At 42.4% G+C, this 16099-nt stretch overlaps 1 protein-coding gene across 1 annotated transcript in view; it reads left to right on the top strand.

Moving 5' to 3' along the window:
* The window catches only part of PTTG1IP2 (PTTG1IP family member 2), a 33552-nt gene extending 23846 nt beyond the window's left edge, over positions 1–9706 (top strand). Inside the window, exon 7 of the mRNA XM_084858930.1 lies at positions 6759–9706. Coding sequence (XP_084715056.1) covers positions 6759–6808 — 50 coding nt within the window. The 3' untranslated portion in view covers positions 6809–9706. The remainder of the gene's footprint in view (positions 1–6758) is intronic.
* The last annotated feature ends 6393 nt before the right edge of the window (positions 9707–16099 follow it).

Raw genomic sequence — 16099 nt, 5'->3', positions numbered from 1 at the left:
TTCATGGGTACCATTGAAGGACTCTGTGGGTGCCATGTTGGGGACTCCTGCTTAAGTGTTAACAGATTCTGAGTGTACACTCTTGCTTTATAAACATAAAACATATTGGTGGAAGACAGGGATTATAGCATTAAAAGAAAATAGACTAACTCATCATCCTACACATCTCATAGACAGGATCATTTTGTTTGGCAACATCATTTGCTTTCATAATCTGGGGGTTGCATAACTTCTTTCTTCACTCAGTGCATTTTATAAGGAACACAAAGGTAGCCAGCAAAAACAGCAGCCCCAGATTGAGTATCTGTTTTCCACCTCTATACAACATGTAGGTCAATTTATCTAATATCGTTAAGCTGAGTGTTTCCCTGGGTCCATTCCAGCTGCCACTGGAAGAATGTGCAGACACACGCTGTAGTGATATAAGGCAGCTTGAACTACATGTCTTAAAGCAGGAATGGCAAATTCGACATGAGCCTGTAATTTTTGGCTGCTTTCTCATGGTTCCACCCTAATAATCATTACTACCTTGTTTCTATTTATTCTCTTTTTGGGTTCACTCATATTCATAAGTATTCTATCTTGATGTTCTATAGTAATATGAATACTCCTATAGCCTAGTTATTTGAAAAAATATGCAGTTTATAGTGGGACAGATAAATGTGAAAATTTGAAAATGAAACTATCACCTTATATTGTCAAGGATTGTTGTTCAGTCGTTCAGTCGTGTCCGACTCTTCGTGACCCCATGGACCATAGCACGCCAGGCCTTCCTGTCCTGCGCTCTCTCCCGGAGTGTGCTCAAGTTCATATTAATTGCATCGGTGATGCTATCTAACCATCTCATCCTCTGTCGTCCCCTTCTCCTTTGCCTTCAGTCTTTCCCAGTATCAGGATCTTTTCCAGGGAGTTTTCTCTTCACATTAGGTGGCCAAAATATTTCAGCTTCAGTATCTGTCCTTCCAATGAGCAGTCAGGGTTGATTTCCTTTAGGATTGACTGATTTGACCTCCTTGCAGTCCAGGGGACTCGTAAGAGTCTTCTCGAGCACCACAGTTCGAAAGCATCAATTCTTTGGCACTCAGCCTTCCTTATAGTCCAGCTCTCACAGCCATACATTACTACTGGGAAAACCATAGCTTTGATTAGACGGACCTTTGTTGGCAAGGTGATGTCTCTGCTTCTTACTATGCTGTCTAGGTTTGCCATAGCTTTCCTCCCAAGGAGCAAGCGTCTTTTAATTTCATGGCTACAGTCACCGTCTGCGGTGATCTTGGAGCCCAAGAAAGTAAAATCTGTCACTGCTTCCATTTCTTCCCCTTCTATATGCTAGGAAGTGATGGGGCCAGATGCCATGATCTGAGTTTTTTTAATGTTGAGTTTCAAACCAGCTTTTGCACTCTCTTCTTTCACCCTCAACAAGAGGCTCTTTAGATCCTCTTCGCTTTCTGCCATTAGGGTGGTATCATCTGCATATCGGAGGTTGTTGATAATTCTCCCGGCAATCTTAATTCCGACCTGTGATTCATCCAACCCGGCGTTTCTCATGATGTATTCTGCATATAAGTTAAATAAGCAGGGTGACAATATGCAGCCTTGTCGTACTCCTTTCCCAATTTTGAACCACTCGGTTGTTCCATGTCTGGTTCTTACTGTTGCTTCTTGACCCTCGTACAGGTTTCTCAGGAGACAGGTAAGGTGGTCTGGTACTCCCATCACTTTAAGAATTTGCCACAGTTTGTTGTGATCCACACAATCAAAGGCTTTAGCGTAGTCAATGAAGCAGAAATAGACGTTTTTCTGGAATTCTCTTGCTTTCTCCATGATCCAGCGAACGTTGGCGATTTGATCTCTAGTTCCTCTGCCTCTTCAAAACCCCGCTTGTACTTCTGGTAGTTCTCAGTTCGCATACTGCTGAAGCCTAGCTTGTAGGATTTTGAGCATCACCTTGCTGGCATGTGAAATGAGTGCAATTGTGTGGTAGTTTGAACACTCTTTGGCATTGCCCTTCTTTGGAATTGGAATGTAAACTGACCTTTTCCAGTCTTGCAGCCATTGTTGAGTGTTCCAAATGTGTTGGCATATTGATTGCAGCACTTTTAACAGCATCATCTTTTAGGATTTTAAATAGCTCAGCTGGAATACTGTCATCTCCGCTAGCTTCGTTGTTACTAATGCTTCCTAAGGCCCACTTGACTTCACTCTCAAGGATGTCCGGCTCAAGTTCAGTGACCGCACTATCATGGCTATCAGGGACATTCAGATCTTTCCTGTATAGTTCTTCTGTGTATTCTTTCCACCTCTTCTTAATCTCATCTGCTTCCGTTAGGTCCCTGCCTTCTTTGTCCTTTATCATGCCCGTCTTTGCACAAAACGTTCCCTTGAGATCTCCAATTTTCTTGAAGAGATCTCTAGTCTTTCCCATTCTATTGTTTTCCTCGATTTCCTTGCATTGTTCATTTAAGAAGGCCTTCTTGTCTCTCCTTGCTATTCTCTGGAACTCTGCATTCAGTTGGATATATCTTCCCCTTTCTCCCTTGCTTTTCGCTTCTCTTCTTTCTTCAGCTACTTGTAAAGCCTCATCAGACAGCCACTTGGCTTTCTTGCATTTCTTTTTCTTTGGGATGGATTGAGTTGCTGCCTCCTGAACAATGTTACGGACCTCCGTCCATAGTTCCTCAGGCACTCTGTCTATCAGGTCTAATTCCTGAAATCTATTCCTCACCTCCACTGTATATTCATAAGGGATATGATTTAGGTCATACCTGAATGGTTTAGTGGCTTTCCCTATGTTCTTCAATTTAAGCTGAAATTTTGCAACAAGAAGCTCATGATCTGAGCCACAGTCAGCTCCAGGTCTTGTTTTTACTGACTGTATAGAGCTTCTCCATCTTTGACTGCAAAGGACATAATCAATCTGATTTCGATATTGACCATCTGGTGATGTCCATGTGTAGAGTCGCCTCTTGTGCTGTTGGAAAAGAGTGTTTGCTATGATCAGCGTGTTCTCCTGGCAAAACTCGATTAGCTTTTGTCCTGCTTCATTTTGTGCACCAAGGCCATGCCTGCCTGTTATCCCGGTGATTTCTTGACTTCCTACTTTAGCATTCCAATCCCCTATGATGAAGAGGACATCTTTTTTTGGTGTTAGTTCTAGAAGGTGTTGTAGGTCTTCATAGAACCGATCAACCTCAGCTTCTTCAGCCTCAGTGGTTGGGGCATAGGCTTGAATTACTGTGATGTTGAATGGTTTGCCTTGGATTCGTACTGAGATCATTCTATCGTTTTTAAGATTGTACCCCAATACTGCTTTTCCCACCCTTTTGTTGACTATGAGTGCTACTCCATTTCTTCTAAGGGATTCTTGCCCACAATAGTAGATATGATGGTCACCTCAATTAAATTCACCCATGCCTGTCCAAATTAAATTCACCCATGCCTGTCCATCACCACCAGACACGTCCACAGCTGAGTGTCCTTTCGGCTTTGGCCCAGCCGCTTCACTCTTTCTGGTGCTACTTGGAAATACCCTCTGCTCTTCCCCAGTAGTCTATTGGACACCTTCCGACCTGAGGGTCTCATCTTCTGGCGTCATCTCTTTTAGCCTTGTGATACGTTCCATGGGGTTTTCTTGGCAAGGATACTGGAGTGGGTTGCCATTTCCTTCTCCAGTGGACCACATTTTGTCAGAACTCTCTGCCATGAACTGTCCGTCTTGGGTGGCCCTGCACGGCATAGCTTATGGCTTCACTGAGTTACGCAAGCCCCTTCGCCACAACAAGGCAGTGATCCATGAAGGGGATTGTCAAGGATACTGTCCTGGATAACAAAGTTACCATTAGTAATGTTCATGGATGCCATAGGACAAATTCAAGAATAGTCTGTGGGGGAATGGAAACAGTAGATGAAATTCAAGGAGAATTCACAGGAAAGACAGGATATTCAGTACCAGGCAATTCTCCCTGGAGAGAGCTTTCCACAAATGGGCCACAACAGCTGAGGGGCCGCAACCCTTTCTCCAGTTGTCACTCTCCTAACCTCTCAAGGACCTTAACATTCAGGAAAGTTCATGTGGGAGTTGGTGGTCCTTTACCCATATAGTCTTAGGCCATGTAGTGTTTTAAAGGTTAATGCCAATGCTCTAAATTGTGTTTGGAAGCAGACCAGTAACAAGACAATGCAGTGAATACCAGTCCATCACTAAGATACTAAATGAAAGGTTCAGCAGCTGTAAAGTGGTTATGAATCCATGTCTCTAATACGGTGGGCACCTTGTGGCCCTCCATTGGTTTTGCTGGCTAGGGCTGATGGGAGTTGTAGGTCAAAATATCTGGAGAGCCACAAGTTGCCCACCCCTGCTGTAACAGGTAATTCAGATGACCATTGAGGGATGTGTAGATGCAGTTCGCTCTTTTTCTGGCTAGCTCTCTACTTCCTTTTTACTCCCCTGTCCCTTTGAAGGCATGCAGCTCCCATCAGCACAGACAAGTGGAGTCAGCTGACTGAGTATACATGCTACCTTTCTCATGGACTGGCTACAGTGTTATTAAAATAGATCAACTGCTAGCTAAAGTAGCTCCATGTATTATACACAACCAAACTTCTCATCTCTTTCACTGAGAAGTTCACATAGCATGACAGGTACTCTTATTTCCAAATAAGAACACAATTGGGAAGGAGTACCCACTTTACCTGGTTACTATAACTGAGCAGAGGAATACAGGCAGTGACAGACTCCTGCAGTATTCTGTTAAGAACTCCAGCTAGACTGTCAGATTATGATGCCTCTGTGCTTACTTAACCACGCAGATTAGATTATAAATTGCCTATTCTACACCGGATCAGTTGGGTTCAACTGATCCAAAGGACATTGCCCACAAGGTGGCAGAAAGATCATGTATGATAGTAATGAGGGACAATGTTTAAGTGCCAATCGATAGCCACCCAAACATTTTACAGAAATTAACATCTCAAGTTTTCAAATTATGCCTGTCATCTTCCATCTCTCAGAACTACATGAATTCTTTCAATCCTAGCCTGAATAAATCCTAGCTGCTTAAGTGAGTACAGGCCAAACTGGGAATTGATTTGATGTTCACAGATGAGCATGTCAAGCGCACAGGATGAAATGTTTCCTCCTCCCTGTAAAGACCGAGTTCTACCATTTTTGTCCTGATGGCACCACATCAACATTAGAACACAAGTATTAGCTAGCCAGTGACCTCAGCCTTAAGGGGTGGGGTATCACCATCTGCAGAATGTGGCTTTATTTGATTGCTCAGGTTATCCAGAGCTATTTGGTTTGCAAGTATCTTTCCCCCCCTGCTTGTGGTTATTCTCCATAGGGTAGCTTGATTTGAGAACTGATGATATGATTGAACCAGATGGTCATTTCCTGTCTTCCAACTTGGCAATTCTGAACCATGAATAAGATTACCAAAGAAATATGGCTATGATGGCTGGGGATGATAGGAGTTGTCATCTGTTAGATCTAGAAGGAACCGGGTTAAGGATCACTGCTCTAGCAGTAGGTGCTGCTGGGTGGGGGAGGGGTAGAGATAGACATATGAAGAAATTGTGAATTTGCTGCAGAAGTGTAATGTATTCGTAATACCTGGTGAAATATGAGTGCTAGCCTGTTTATCAAAGCATATTCCAAATGATATGGCATGCCTACATAATGGATAGGAACAATTAGCACAAGGTGCCTGTTGTATGATCATAGTTCTGTTTGATTACTGTGGTCGTGGTCCTCAAGAGGTTACATTAGACCGAAGTGAACTTGAACAACACCTGTGTTTGAATTTTGATATCTTCCAAGTGACATCCTTGAGTAGCATCAGTTGATTAGATAAGGAATCCTTGTCGAATCATGTTTATGACATGGCTGCCTGCTGAGCTTATCATTGGTAGTTCACTGTTTTGACATCTCCTGCCTCCCTCCCCCATCCTATATTCTCTTACTTGTTAATGTTGCTTGTCCTTGGAGCAACATGATAGGTGCAATGCAAGTACCTTCATAAGGACACTTCCTATGTTGTGCTATGATTGTCCTTTAAAATGCATTGATACTGCCACTGTTCTATTTGTCCTGTGATGCCACGAATTGTTATGTGCTGTTGGTATTATATGCCAGTCTCAATTGCTCACTTAACTGGTAAGTAATTGGATTAAAATGTACATAGTGAATCTTCTTTCTATCTGTGGGGTACTATGCCTTGATTAGATTTCTTGAGGGATGTGAATGACTCATGCCTTGGGTCAACCTGAAAGGTGGTTTTAAGGTTTCCTGGTTTTAATTGACAGTTTGGATTTAGCCTGTTTTTTAGTTTAATACTAAAGATGTCTATTTTCTCTTTTAATGGTCTATAAGCTGAGCTGTCTTCTATCAGGAATTGGAGATTTGTCACTTTACTTCAACTGGGTGCTGCTCATCATATTTTCTAGTAACAGTGTTGTGAGAACACAAATCGTGTGTTTGTATGTATGTGAGGAAATCCTTAACATGGGATTTACCTGTCTGCTGCAGATTATCAGTACCTTGTTGGTACTAATAAGCTGCAGCATGAGATCCTCATTCTATTTGCAATTCTGACTTGATGAACTGGTTTGACATGCTGATGTAGTAAAGGGGATGACCCATCCTAAGCAATGCTTAGCTGGTTCCTTGGGTGTTAGTCACTTAGACTGTAAACTGCCAAGTTGAACAAGAGTATTTTCTTAAATCTGTACTTTAATATTGTTTTGTATTTTTCCAGGTCTCCTCCAGGATTCTGACCATCCATACAGCAGATATGAGAATGAATGAAAATGAACGTTACTGTGCCTTTTTAAAGAAGGCAAAAATGTCAAGATCATTTTCTGGTTCAGTTTTTAAATCACCATATATGTACATAAATGCTCAATGGAACATGGTGTTTCCTTTCCCCCCTTTTTTCTGTTAAAAGCAGCATTCTTGTATTTGTGTCTGTAATTTTTTTAATATAGTGTAATCAGTTTTTGCTTTTCTTTAAAGGAATGCAAGTTCAAGTACACAAGCAACAAATCATGTCATTTTCCCTAACATTATAACCTTTTATAAAACAAAGTTATCATCGTTTGCATCTTGCTAAATAAAGATGCTCTTTAGATCAGTGTCAAGTAAGTGTTGGCAAATATTTGACACTATAGATGTGTGGTATCAAGTGATGACAAATAATTACAGCCTGCACCACCTTCAAGACTGTTAATAGAATGAGCAGTATAAGTGAAAGGAAATGACAGTGTGTAGTGGCCACCTTGGCTCCAGTAACAAGACCCAGGTGGTTGCTGAGCTAGCCAGTACTTTACCATCCTAGCCCCCTGAATGCAGCATTCTGATGGCTGCAAACATGCCCCAGCCTTTTGCTGTTCTGTAATAAGCCCCTTATCCCAGTAGGACATTCTCTGACACACACAGTCTCCTGGTGCAGCTTGTTCCATCTGGGCCTTACATGCAGTTTGAGCAGACAAAATCAGTGCTGCCCAGGAAGATGGCTGCCCTGCTTGGCAGAGAGCACAAACATGGTGAGCTTTCATTGTCATATCTAGGGTCCTGGATTGTGATTATTATTTGCCTAACACTTTCATGACTATGAATATTCAACAAGCCCTCATGGGTAAGTTGCATTTTTTCCTACAACACACAAATTATGGTGTTGTACTTCAGTGTTTGAAAAAGCATTCATCATTCTGGATTTGACTTTACGTGGGCTCTCGTTCATGTTACTTCAGAAAACATTGCTGAAATGTTTAGCTGCAACATCAGCTCTGTCTTTAAGAAAGCAAAAGACAGTTGATCTTCTAGATTTTAATAAAAGCTTGTTAGCCCCACAAGCGTGTGTTGGAGGCGGTGTGTTGGCTTCCTTGATACACTTTCCAAGACTGTAAAAACTTATTTTCTATAGAATTCTTGTTCCTGGAGCCATTACTTCATTCATTAAATTTTTCTAATAATATACAAGGTAATTTTGTATGTGGTGATTCTTCCAGTGTACCAGCACTCCTAACAAGGAACTGGTGATGAGCTCTGACAGGATTGTAGCCAAAATGCACCCACTGAGAAATAAGAGGGAGGTATCAGTATGCTTGGGTGAACCCTGAGTTTTACAGATGTATACAACTTTAAAAAAAACACACACACATGGAGGACAGAGAACACCCCAGTGATGACTGAGCATGCTCAGTAGCCACAGGAGGTAGCATGACGGTTGCAAAAGAAAAATGGAAAATGGGTGTGGGAGGTGGAATCCATTGCATGGAGGCATGGCTGGCTAGAATCCTTAAGCAGAAGAATGTACTGCAATGTTTTGCTACAGGTCTCACTTGTTCTAATTGTATCGAATTGGTGCTGCTCTGCTGACAGAAAGCTTCTTTGATCCAGAAGAGGCTTTCATGGGTGGAATGGGAAAGGTGGTGATTTTTGGTGACAACCCAATTGGCTCGAGATAGTTGGGAGTTTGTTGCTTTGTCATGTTATTACACGGTTAAATTTACGTAGGTGAACTTTCTTTCTGAAGGGGTCATTTTCTGAATCCTCAATAGTCATCCTGCACCAGAATTACATGTACAGTGCTAGGTTTTGTTCTGTGTTTTCTATTAAGCAGCAACTATCTTCGAATGTATCTATGCATGAATGCTATAGAATTTATTGTTAAATTGGCTTTTGTAGATACTTGGTTCTAGATTTCTATGGTAGGTTTGAAACCATCTCAAGCAATTATTAGAAAGGTGGCATACAAGTAGATTTCCTTAATTATATATATTTTTAAGGCATGATATACATGGGAGTTGTATCCAATTGGTGCCGCTCTGCTGACAGAAGACTCTTTGATCCAGTGGAGGCTTCCACTGGTGGAATGGGAGTGGTGATTTTTGGTGATGACCCAATCAGCTCCAGCGAGTTGGGAGGTCCTTGAAAATAACGTGAGGAAGCTGCAGGGGAAGAGGAAATTCCCTCCTTCCCCATTCACCTGACAGAAACTTCTGGACCAAAGAGCCTTCTGTCAGCAGAGAGACTTTGGATACAACCCATAAAGCATATACTCACATTCATGCTGCACCAGCTCTTAAGGTGAAATAACACCCCATAACTGGTTTGGTATGATTTTTTAAATTCAGATGTAGTAGCAAACTACTGCAAACTGGTTTGGAAACCAGCTTCAAACCATTGTTTTGCAATGCCTTGTCAACTAAGTTTTGTGAGATCACATAGGTTTTGGACATAAGTCAAGCCAAACCATGGTTTGTTTTTTTGTGTAACCATATAGTGTTTCAGTAGTGAGTTCTCACTGGAGATCTCTTGTGGAGGTGTAGGCTTCCTCCAAGGATGTATATAACATTTGAGCCCTGTTTAACATGACAGTAACCCTGCAAGGTAACTTGGCCAGGGCTATCCAGTAGCTGAGCAGGGATTTGAGCCCAGGTCTCCCCACCTAAGTCTGATACTGTCCATTACATTACACTTACCGACTTTCATTTTCATATGCTATTTTCTTTGTTCTGAAATGTTTCATATGATCTGTAAATACATTGTAATTGGCTTTAACTGTTTTATTGATGTTTTACCTGCCTTGTTTTTTTACTTTTTTATGTCTTATGTATTTTATTTGTATTACTGTTAGCCATATTGGACACATATGTTGGAAAGGCAGGATACAAATATGACAAATAAATAGTAATTAATATAAGGCTGCAGTCCTGAGTATATTTACCTGAAATCAATGGGTTAGAGCCAGAGTTCTCTCCTGTGAACAGGAGGGTTCCTTTTGTCCACAGAAGGGACTCCGATCTAGCAGAGCCTTCCGCTGGAGGAAGAGCAGAGGAAAGGTGATGTTCACTTTCCCCCCCTCTCCTCTGCACCCCCCTGCGCTAACCCTATACTATTTCAAAAGGTCCCCATCCCCCCAGCCCTCTGGAAGCAGATTTTGAGGGCGCAGCGGGATTTGGCAACTGCAAGCTACCTGAAGGTTCCAGGTAAAGGCAAGAGCAGCCTTCCTCTTCAACCATGTGCCAGTATCTAGGTGAACTATGACTGCATTTCTCAGACTGTAGCCTGAGGACCACCAGGGGACCTCATCCCACTTTCAGGTGGGCCTCATTGCTGCAGCCCACCCAGTATCTCTCCAGCAGGAGGGGAGGGATGAAAACCTGGCAGCAGTGTGGGGGGATAAGTTGCAGGTTAGGTGTCGAAGGGAAAGGGGAGAAGAAATACCAGGAGATAAGTAAAAATGCTTTGAAGGGAAAAGGCTGAGAAAGTAAAATATAAAATAAATGGTCTTCTCCGCTTAGAGAACATAAGAACCATGCTGGATCAGACCAAGGGTCCATCTAGTCCAGCGTTCTGTTCACACAGTGGCCAACTTGTCAACCCGGAACCCACAAGCAGGGCATGAGCACAACAGCACCCTCCCACCCATGTTCCCCTGCAACTGGTGTACATAGGCTCACTGTCTCTGGTACTGAAGGTGACACATAGACATCAAGACTAGTAGCCATTGATAGCCTTTTCTTCCAGGAATGTGTCCAACCCCCTTTTAAAACCATCCAAATTGGTAGCCATAACTACCTCTTATGGTAGTGAATTCCATAGTTTATATTTCCTTTTATCTGTCCTGAATCTCCCACCAATCAGCTTCATAGGATCACCCCGGGTTCTAGTATTTTGAGAGAGCAAGAAATGTCTCCCTATCCACGTTCTCCAAGAGCCTCGTGTGGTGCAGAGTGGTAGGCGGCAGTATTGCAACTGAAACTCCCCACGACCTGAGTTCGATCCCAGCAGAAGCCGGGTCTTGGGTAACTGGCTCAGGTCGACTCAGCCTTCCATCCTTCCGAGGTCGGTAAAATGAGTACCCAGCTTGCTGGGGGAAAGGTAGTCACAACTGGGGAAGGCAATGGCAAACCACCCCGCTACAGTCTGCCATGAAAATGCCAGCGCAGGCAGCGTCCCTCTAGGGGTCAGTAATGACCCGATGCTTGCACAGGAGGAACCTTTCCCATCCACATTCTCCACACAATGCATAATTTTGTAGAGCCTGTGGATCAGTACATTCTGACTGAAACAGGGAGGCTGACTCATGCTCCGTTCAGTGCCAATGTCTGTACTTGAGGAAAGCTGAACTATGGAATTCCCTGCTAGAAGGAAATTGCTGTGGCAAAAGCTTAAGCAATTTCTGAAGAGAGCAGGTATCAATATAAAATGATATCAGCAATTGCCACTGAGTATGCCAAACTCTGCCTCCACCTGCTGCCATTTTGTGAGTGGCTCCACCCTCACTGGTGGCCCTCAGCCATTTTCAGCTCTCTCAAGGGGGCTGTGGAGCCAGGAAGTTTGAAATCCCCTGCTCTAGGGGGAAACACAAGACAAAGAGTTTAATCAAGCCCCTGTTTCAAGTTGTTCCCTATCCCACCCCTCATTCAGAGCAATGTTGCTCTATCCTGTGACACATTAAAAGATCATCTAGTCGACCTCCTGCTGTGATACAGGTCTATTCACCAGTACCCCGAGACCTTGCCTATTCAGTCCAAACAGGCTGCATGTGTGGCTCCACATCTCTGAAGCCAAGCTACACGCTGTAGACAAGAGCAGAAATCTAGCCTCTCTAACTTGGAGGAAATGATGGTCATGAATGTGACAAATATATATATTAATACTTCTATACCGCTTAATATAATAACATCTAAGTGATTTGCATATACATTTGAATAATGCACCATCCATGATATTGTCCAAAGTGGAGTGGGAAGAGGCACAGCTCATGCTATTTGGGATCCTCTATTATAGGTATCCCAGAACCTCAAAGGAAGGGCAGAACAATTTCCAAGCTCCTAAAGGACATAGCATGAAATGTCTGCTTTGACCCAGTAATCCACAGCTGAGATGCTAGAATAGAAACTAACATTAACTCCATACATTAATTTAAAATTATGCTGCTCTTAGGGTTTTTCTACATGAGGCTGTTAATCCGCTGTATCTACTTTTAGTTTTGTCACAGAATTGAGATCCGAGCACTGCACAAACAGCATTCCCTTTCCTGCTTTTCCACTACACAACCTCTAGGGGGCACTGTGGTGTAGTGTAATAGTGCAATTACACAAGCAGAAAATGTTTTTTTTTTCTCTTTCACAAATAATACTGCATTTTTCTGCTCTAAAAAAACTCACTGAAAGTGCTCTTTAAAAACGGAAGCGCAATGGGAGGGTCATGATGTTGTCTAAAGAACCCAACGATGAGCACACAATAAATTCCTCATGTAGAAAGCTCATAAAGCCAATGCATTTCTTTGTTCTCACGAGTGTTGCACAATGTATACCTCCTAAAGAGTTAAAACATCTAATCAATTTGTGTTTACTCCTAGCTGTATGTATTTGATTAAATTTTCTGTTTGAAACCAAGAAATCCTTGAGAAAAACATACAGTGCAGAACACAGGAATTCCTTTAATTAATGAAATGAAATGTAGCCAAAATTCTTAGACATGCAGTAACAAATTGCACAGTTTCCAGCTCTCACTAATGATTTCTTTATCCCAGAGGTGGGCAACCTACAATCCGAGGAATGCATGTGGCCTTTGGCCTAAGTTCAAAAGTTCCCTGCAAGCAATCAGATTAAAGCTCTGGTGATAACCTTACCTGGCAGCCTGCTGGGTGAGGGGAAAGAGCAAAAACAGGGTGGCCTGGGGGAATGTGGCCTTTGTCAGACCCCCCCCCCCCCGCCGCTTTAATCAGTTCTCCTAGATCCTTTATAGTAGCCTTCTCCAATCTGATATCCTCCAGATGTTTTGGATTACAACTTCCAGCCAGTGGAGACTGATGACTCCGATGTCAGTGGGGCAGTGAATTTGGTCCAGGTTTCAGTCAGAACCAGTCAGAACTGTAAAGGAGCTATCCAAGGTGCAAAGCCTTTAAAATGCCTTTAGAGTTCTGACTGAAACCTGGAGCAGATTCACTGCCTCCACTGCTTCCAGCATTTCTGTCCATTGGCCATACTAGCTGGGGCTGAGGGAAGGTGATATCCGAAACATCAGGAGGGCACCGGGTTGGGGAATGTTGTAAACAAGACTGAGCTAGACGGGCCAATGGTCTGACTCAGTATGGTAGCTTCAAATATTCCTATTTCAGGCCCACTTTTTATTTTTGCATTGAGGCAAGGCAGACCTATGCTATAAAAGCCTACAGAACAAATATCAAGTAAGAGTGTAATACATTTTTCTTAGGCAAGAGAAAATACTATGAATAAAAAACCATTTTCATTCTTATAAATTACTCAAGAGTCCATCAGAATGAAGGCTGGTTCACTCCCTTCCTTCAGTAGCCAGAACAGGGAGACATAGATAGAAAGGAGGCCCATTAAGCTGCTGCCTTCTGTAATGAGACAGCCTGTGAAGAAATGCTGAATGCACCTGTTTGTTTTGTAATGTTTATACCTTGTAAGTAACCTGTGAGGTTATGATGTAACCAAGTAGACCAGAAGCCTGGCTTTGCTACTGTGAACTGGGCATAAGACAGTTGTGGCTACCTTCGTTACAGTTGCTATGGGAAGGAGGCCTCAAGCTGACAGTCTGAAAATGACTAGGGAGAGAAGCTGCCTTTGTTTATATAGGCACCAGGTAGACAGAAAAACGCAATTTGGAATGGTCATTTGACTGGTGGTTACATAGTCCATAAAGAACCACTGATTGGTCACTACAAGAAGATCAGTAGACAAGGGACCTGACAGAGGGTAACGACATGACTGGTCAGGTGTTCTGGCCAGGTGATTTTTCTGAAAGGGTCAGTTAGATTAATTGGTTAGTTGTTGACAGCTGGAAGAGGTCCTGAAAACCAGTTTGAAGCGGAGTTTGACCAGAGGGTGCTTTTGTTTTTGTTTATGATTGTAAACCGCCCGAAGGGCATCTACCCGTTGGCGTGGTATACAAATTTGATAAATAAATTAATTAAATAACCACTCCTTGAAACATATGAATCTTCCTAAAGGCCAGAAGCAGTAGGAAGCGCTTGAGGCAGAGGGAGACTGCTGTGTGGCATATGGTCCTGGTTGTGAGCGATTGGCTGGGGGGAAGGTTAGGAAACTCTGGTCTGAGGGAAAAACTATTGAGAGCTTATTTAGCTGGTGAAGACTCTCTTGCATACTAAAATTTATGCACACGTTTAACTTAAGAACTGTACAATCAAGCAATCTCATCCTACTTTTTGAAAAGCAACACTTTATTCCCTTATGTAAATAATTCCCTTAATAAACATCTTAATGTTGTTCATCTTACAAGCTTTTCTCTAGTGGTGGTGTCAGTCCCATTCCTCTGCCATGGGAACCAAGCCACTGAGTTCCTATGTGTCATGTCTCCCCTGGGAGGACCAGTTGAAACTGTCTTTTTCCATCAACTCCATTAACAAAACGGAGACTGATCTTTGAGAAGGACTTAACCATAGACGATATTGAAAGGTGCTCCTGACCAAATTCCTTGCAAAGTGATGGATGCAGAACCTCTCTGAGGTTGTGAATCTGAAGGAACATAGGCAACAAAACCCCTTTCTATAAACAGGCAACCCAGTCTCCTTCCAGTCACAAGACTGGCTGACCATCATTATCAGACAGATGGCACTCTGCTCTCAGGCATAATCCCAGAATTGTGTGACATAGGCTGCTGTTTGGGAGAGGCCTGAGAGATTGTTGTTTTCATATAACTTCTATCACTGTGGCAACAAAACATTGTAGAGGCACAGGAGGGAACCTAGCTTGGCATTCCATTTTACACATACATACTTGTGATTTATTTTATTTTTTTATAAACAGACACAGAATCTCTCTGAATGAAAAGGATGACAATTATTCCAAAATACATGTGGTTGCGTATCACTTAAGTTATACGTTTTCATTCAAGACAATAAAGAGGAAAAACGTATCTCAGAAGAGGCAGGAAATAGGCAGACCAACAAGACGTTTATTTAACAGGAGCTTGCAGCATGAGATTTATTGAGAAGCAAACATACAAAAGGGTACTATTTAGCTTGGAAAGTTTAAGGTCTGGCCAAGCTCTTGGAGAGCTGAATTTGATGGGCAAGTTTTCCATAGTTACCCATTCCCACACTTGTAAATACCAAGCAGCTAAGGTTGGATGTCTTTCAGTTTTGTAGTACACATATGTTCTGAACATCCTGCAGTGACTATCTAAGGAGATAAGAACTAACAGTGCAATCCTATGCATGTTTACTCAAAAGGAAAACCCACTTAGTTCAATGGGTCTTATTCCCAAAATAAGAATGCATAGGACTGCAGACTATAAATGCTGCCGCTTGTCAGAAAAGATATTTAGAAGTGCCATCAACTCAGAAACATGATCCATGGTTTGATTGGTGATTTCTAAACTTAACTTCCTGAAAAACCAAGTCCCAGAATACTGATGCCACAGAACTGGTGACACCATAAAAGAAATAGTGTTAACAATCCCTTCAGCAATTCACTAAAGGCACTTTTGGTAGAGATGTGGTAGACTTTGATAAGTATAAGACACTACCATTGTAACACAATGTTAAAGTAGCTTCTCTGACCTTTATCTGAGATCATTTAATTAACGTTTTATTTCAGATTGCAGAGTGTGTGTTTTTTCGGGGCTTATTGGTCTGCCAACATCTGCTTCCCAAATGACTTACAGACCATCTGTGTCACTGACATATAGTTTGATTTGATCCAGGAAAAGAGCAAGTCAACTTTTCTTTTTCAGTGAGGTTCACCATTATAATTCTTAGAGGAACAGCATTTAGAAGGACTCAGACAGCAAATGGGTCCTTCTGAGTATACACTCAGAGTGGCTTCAGATGTTTGAAACAAGGGGTGGGGGATAAGGAAGCACAACCAACTCTAGTTCCTCTTCTATCTTTGGTCCAACCGTCCGAAGTTGAGCAAAATACACCTTCCTTTATAGGGACATGAACATAATGGCTCCACACTCAAGTGCACACACATATCTTCCCACAAAGAGACATTACTTGGCTCAGTTGAAGACAAGGTAGGTTGGGCTGAGGGAGAGTGTTAGAGGCTCCCAAGTCATAGTCCAGCATTCTAATTCAGGGGTAAGCACCCTGGT

The sequence above is a fragment of the Heloderma suspectum genome, chromosome 5 (assembly GCF_057233095.1).
Source record: "Heloderma suspectum isolate Gila_16-S chromosome 5, 16-S_ref, whole genome shotgun sequence".
NCBI lineage: Eukaryota > Metazoa > Chordata > Lepidosauria > Squamata > Helodermatidae > Heloderma > Heloderma suspectum.
The sequence above is the reverse complement of the archived record's forward strand: the minus strand, read 5'-3'. Positions and strand labels throughout refer to the sequence as shown.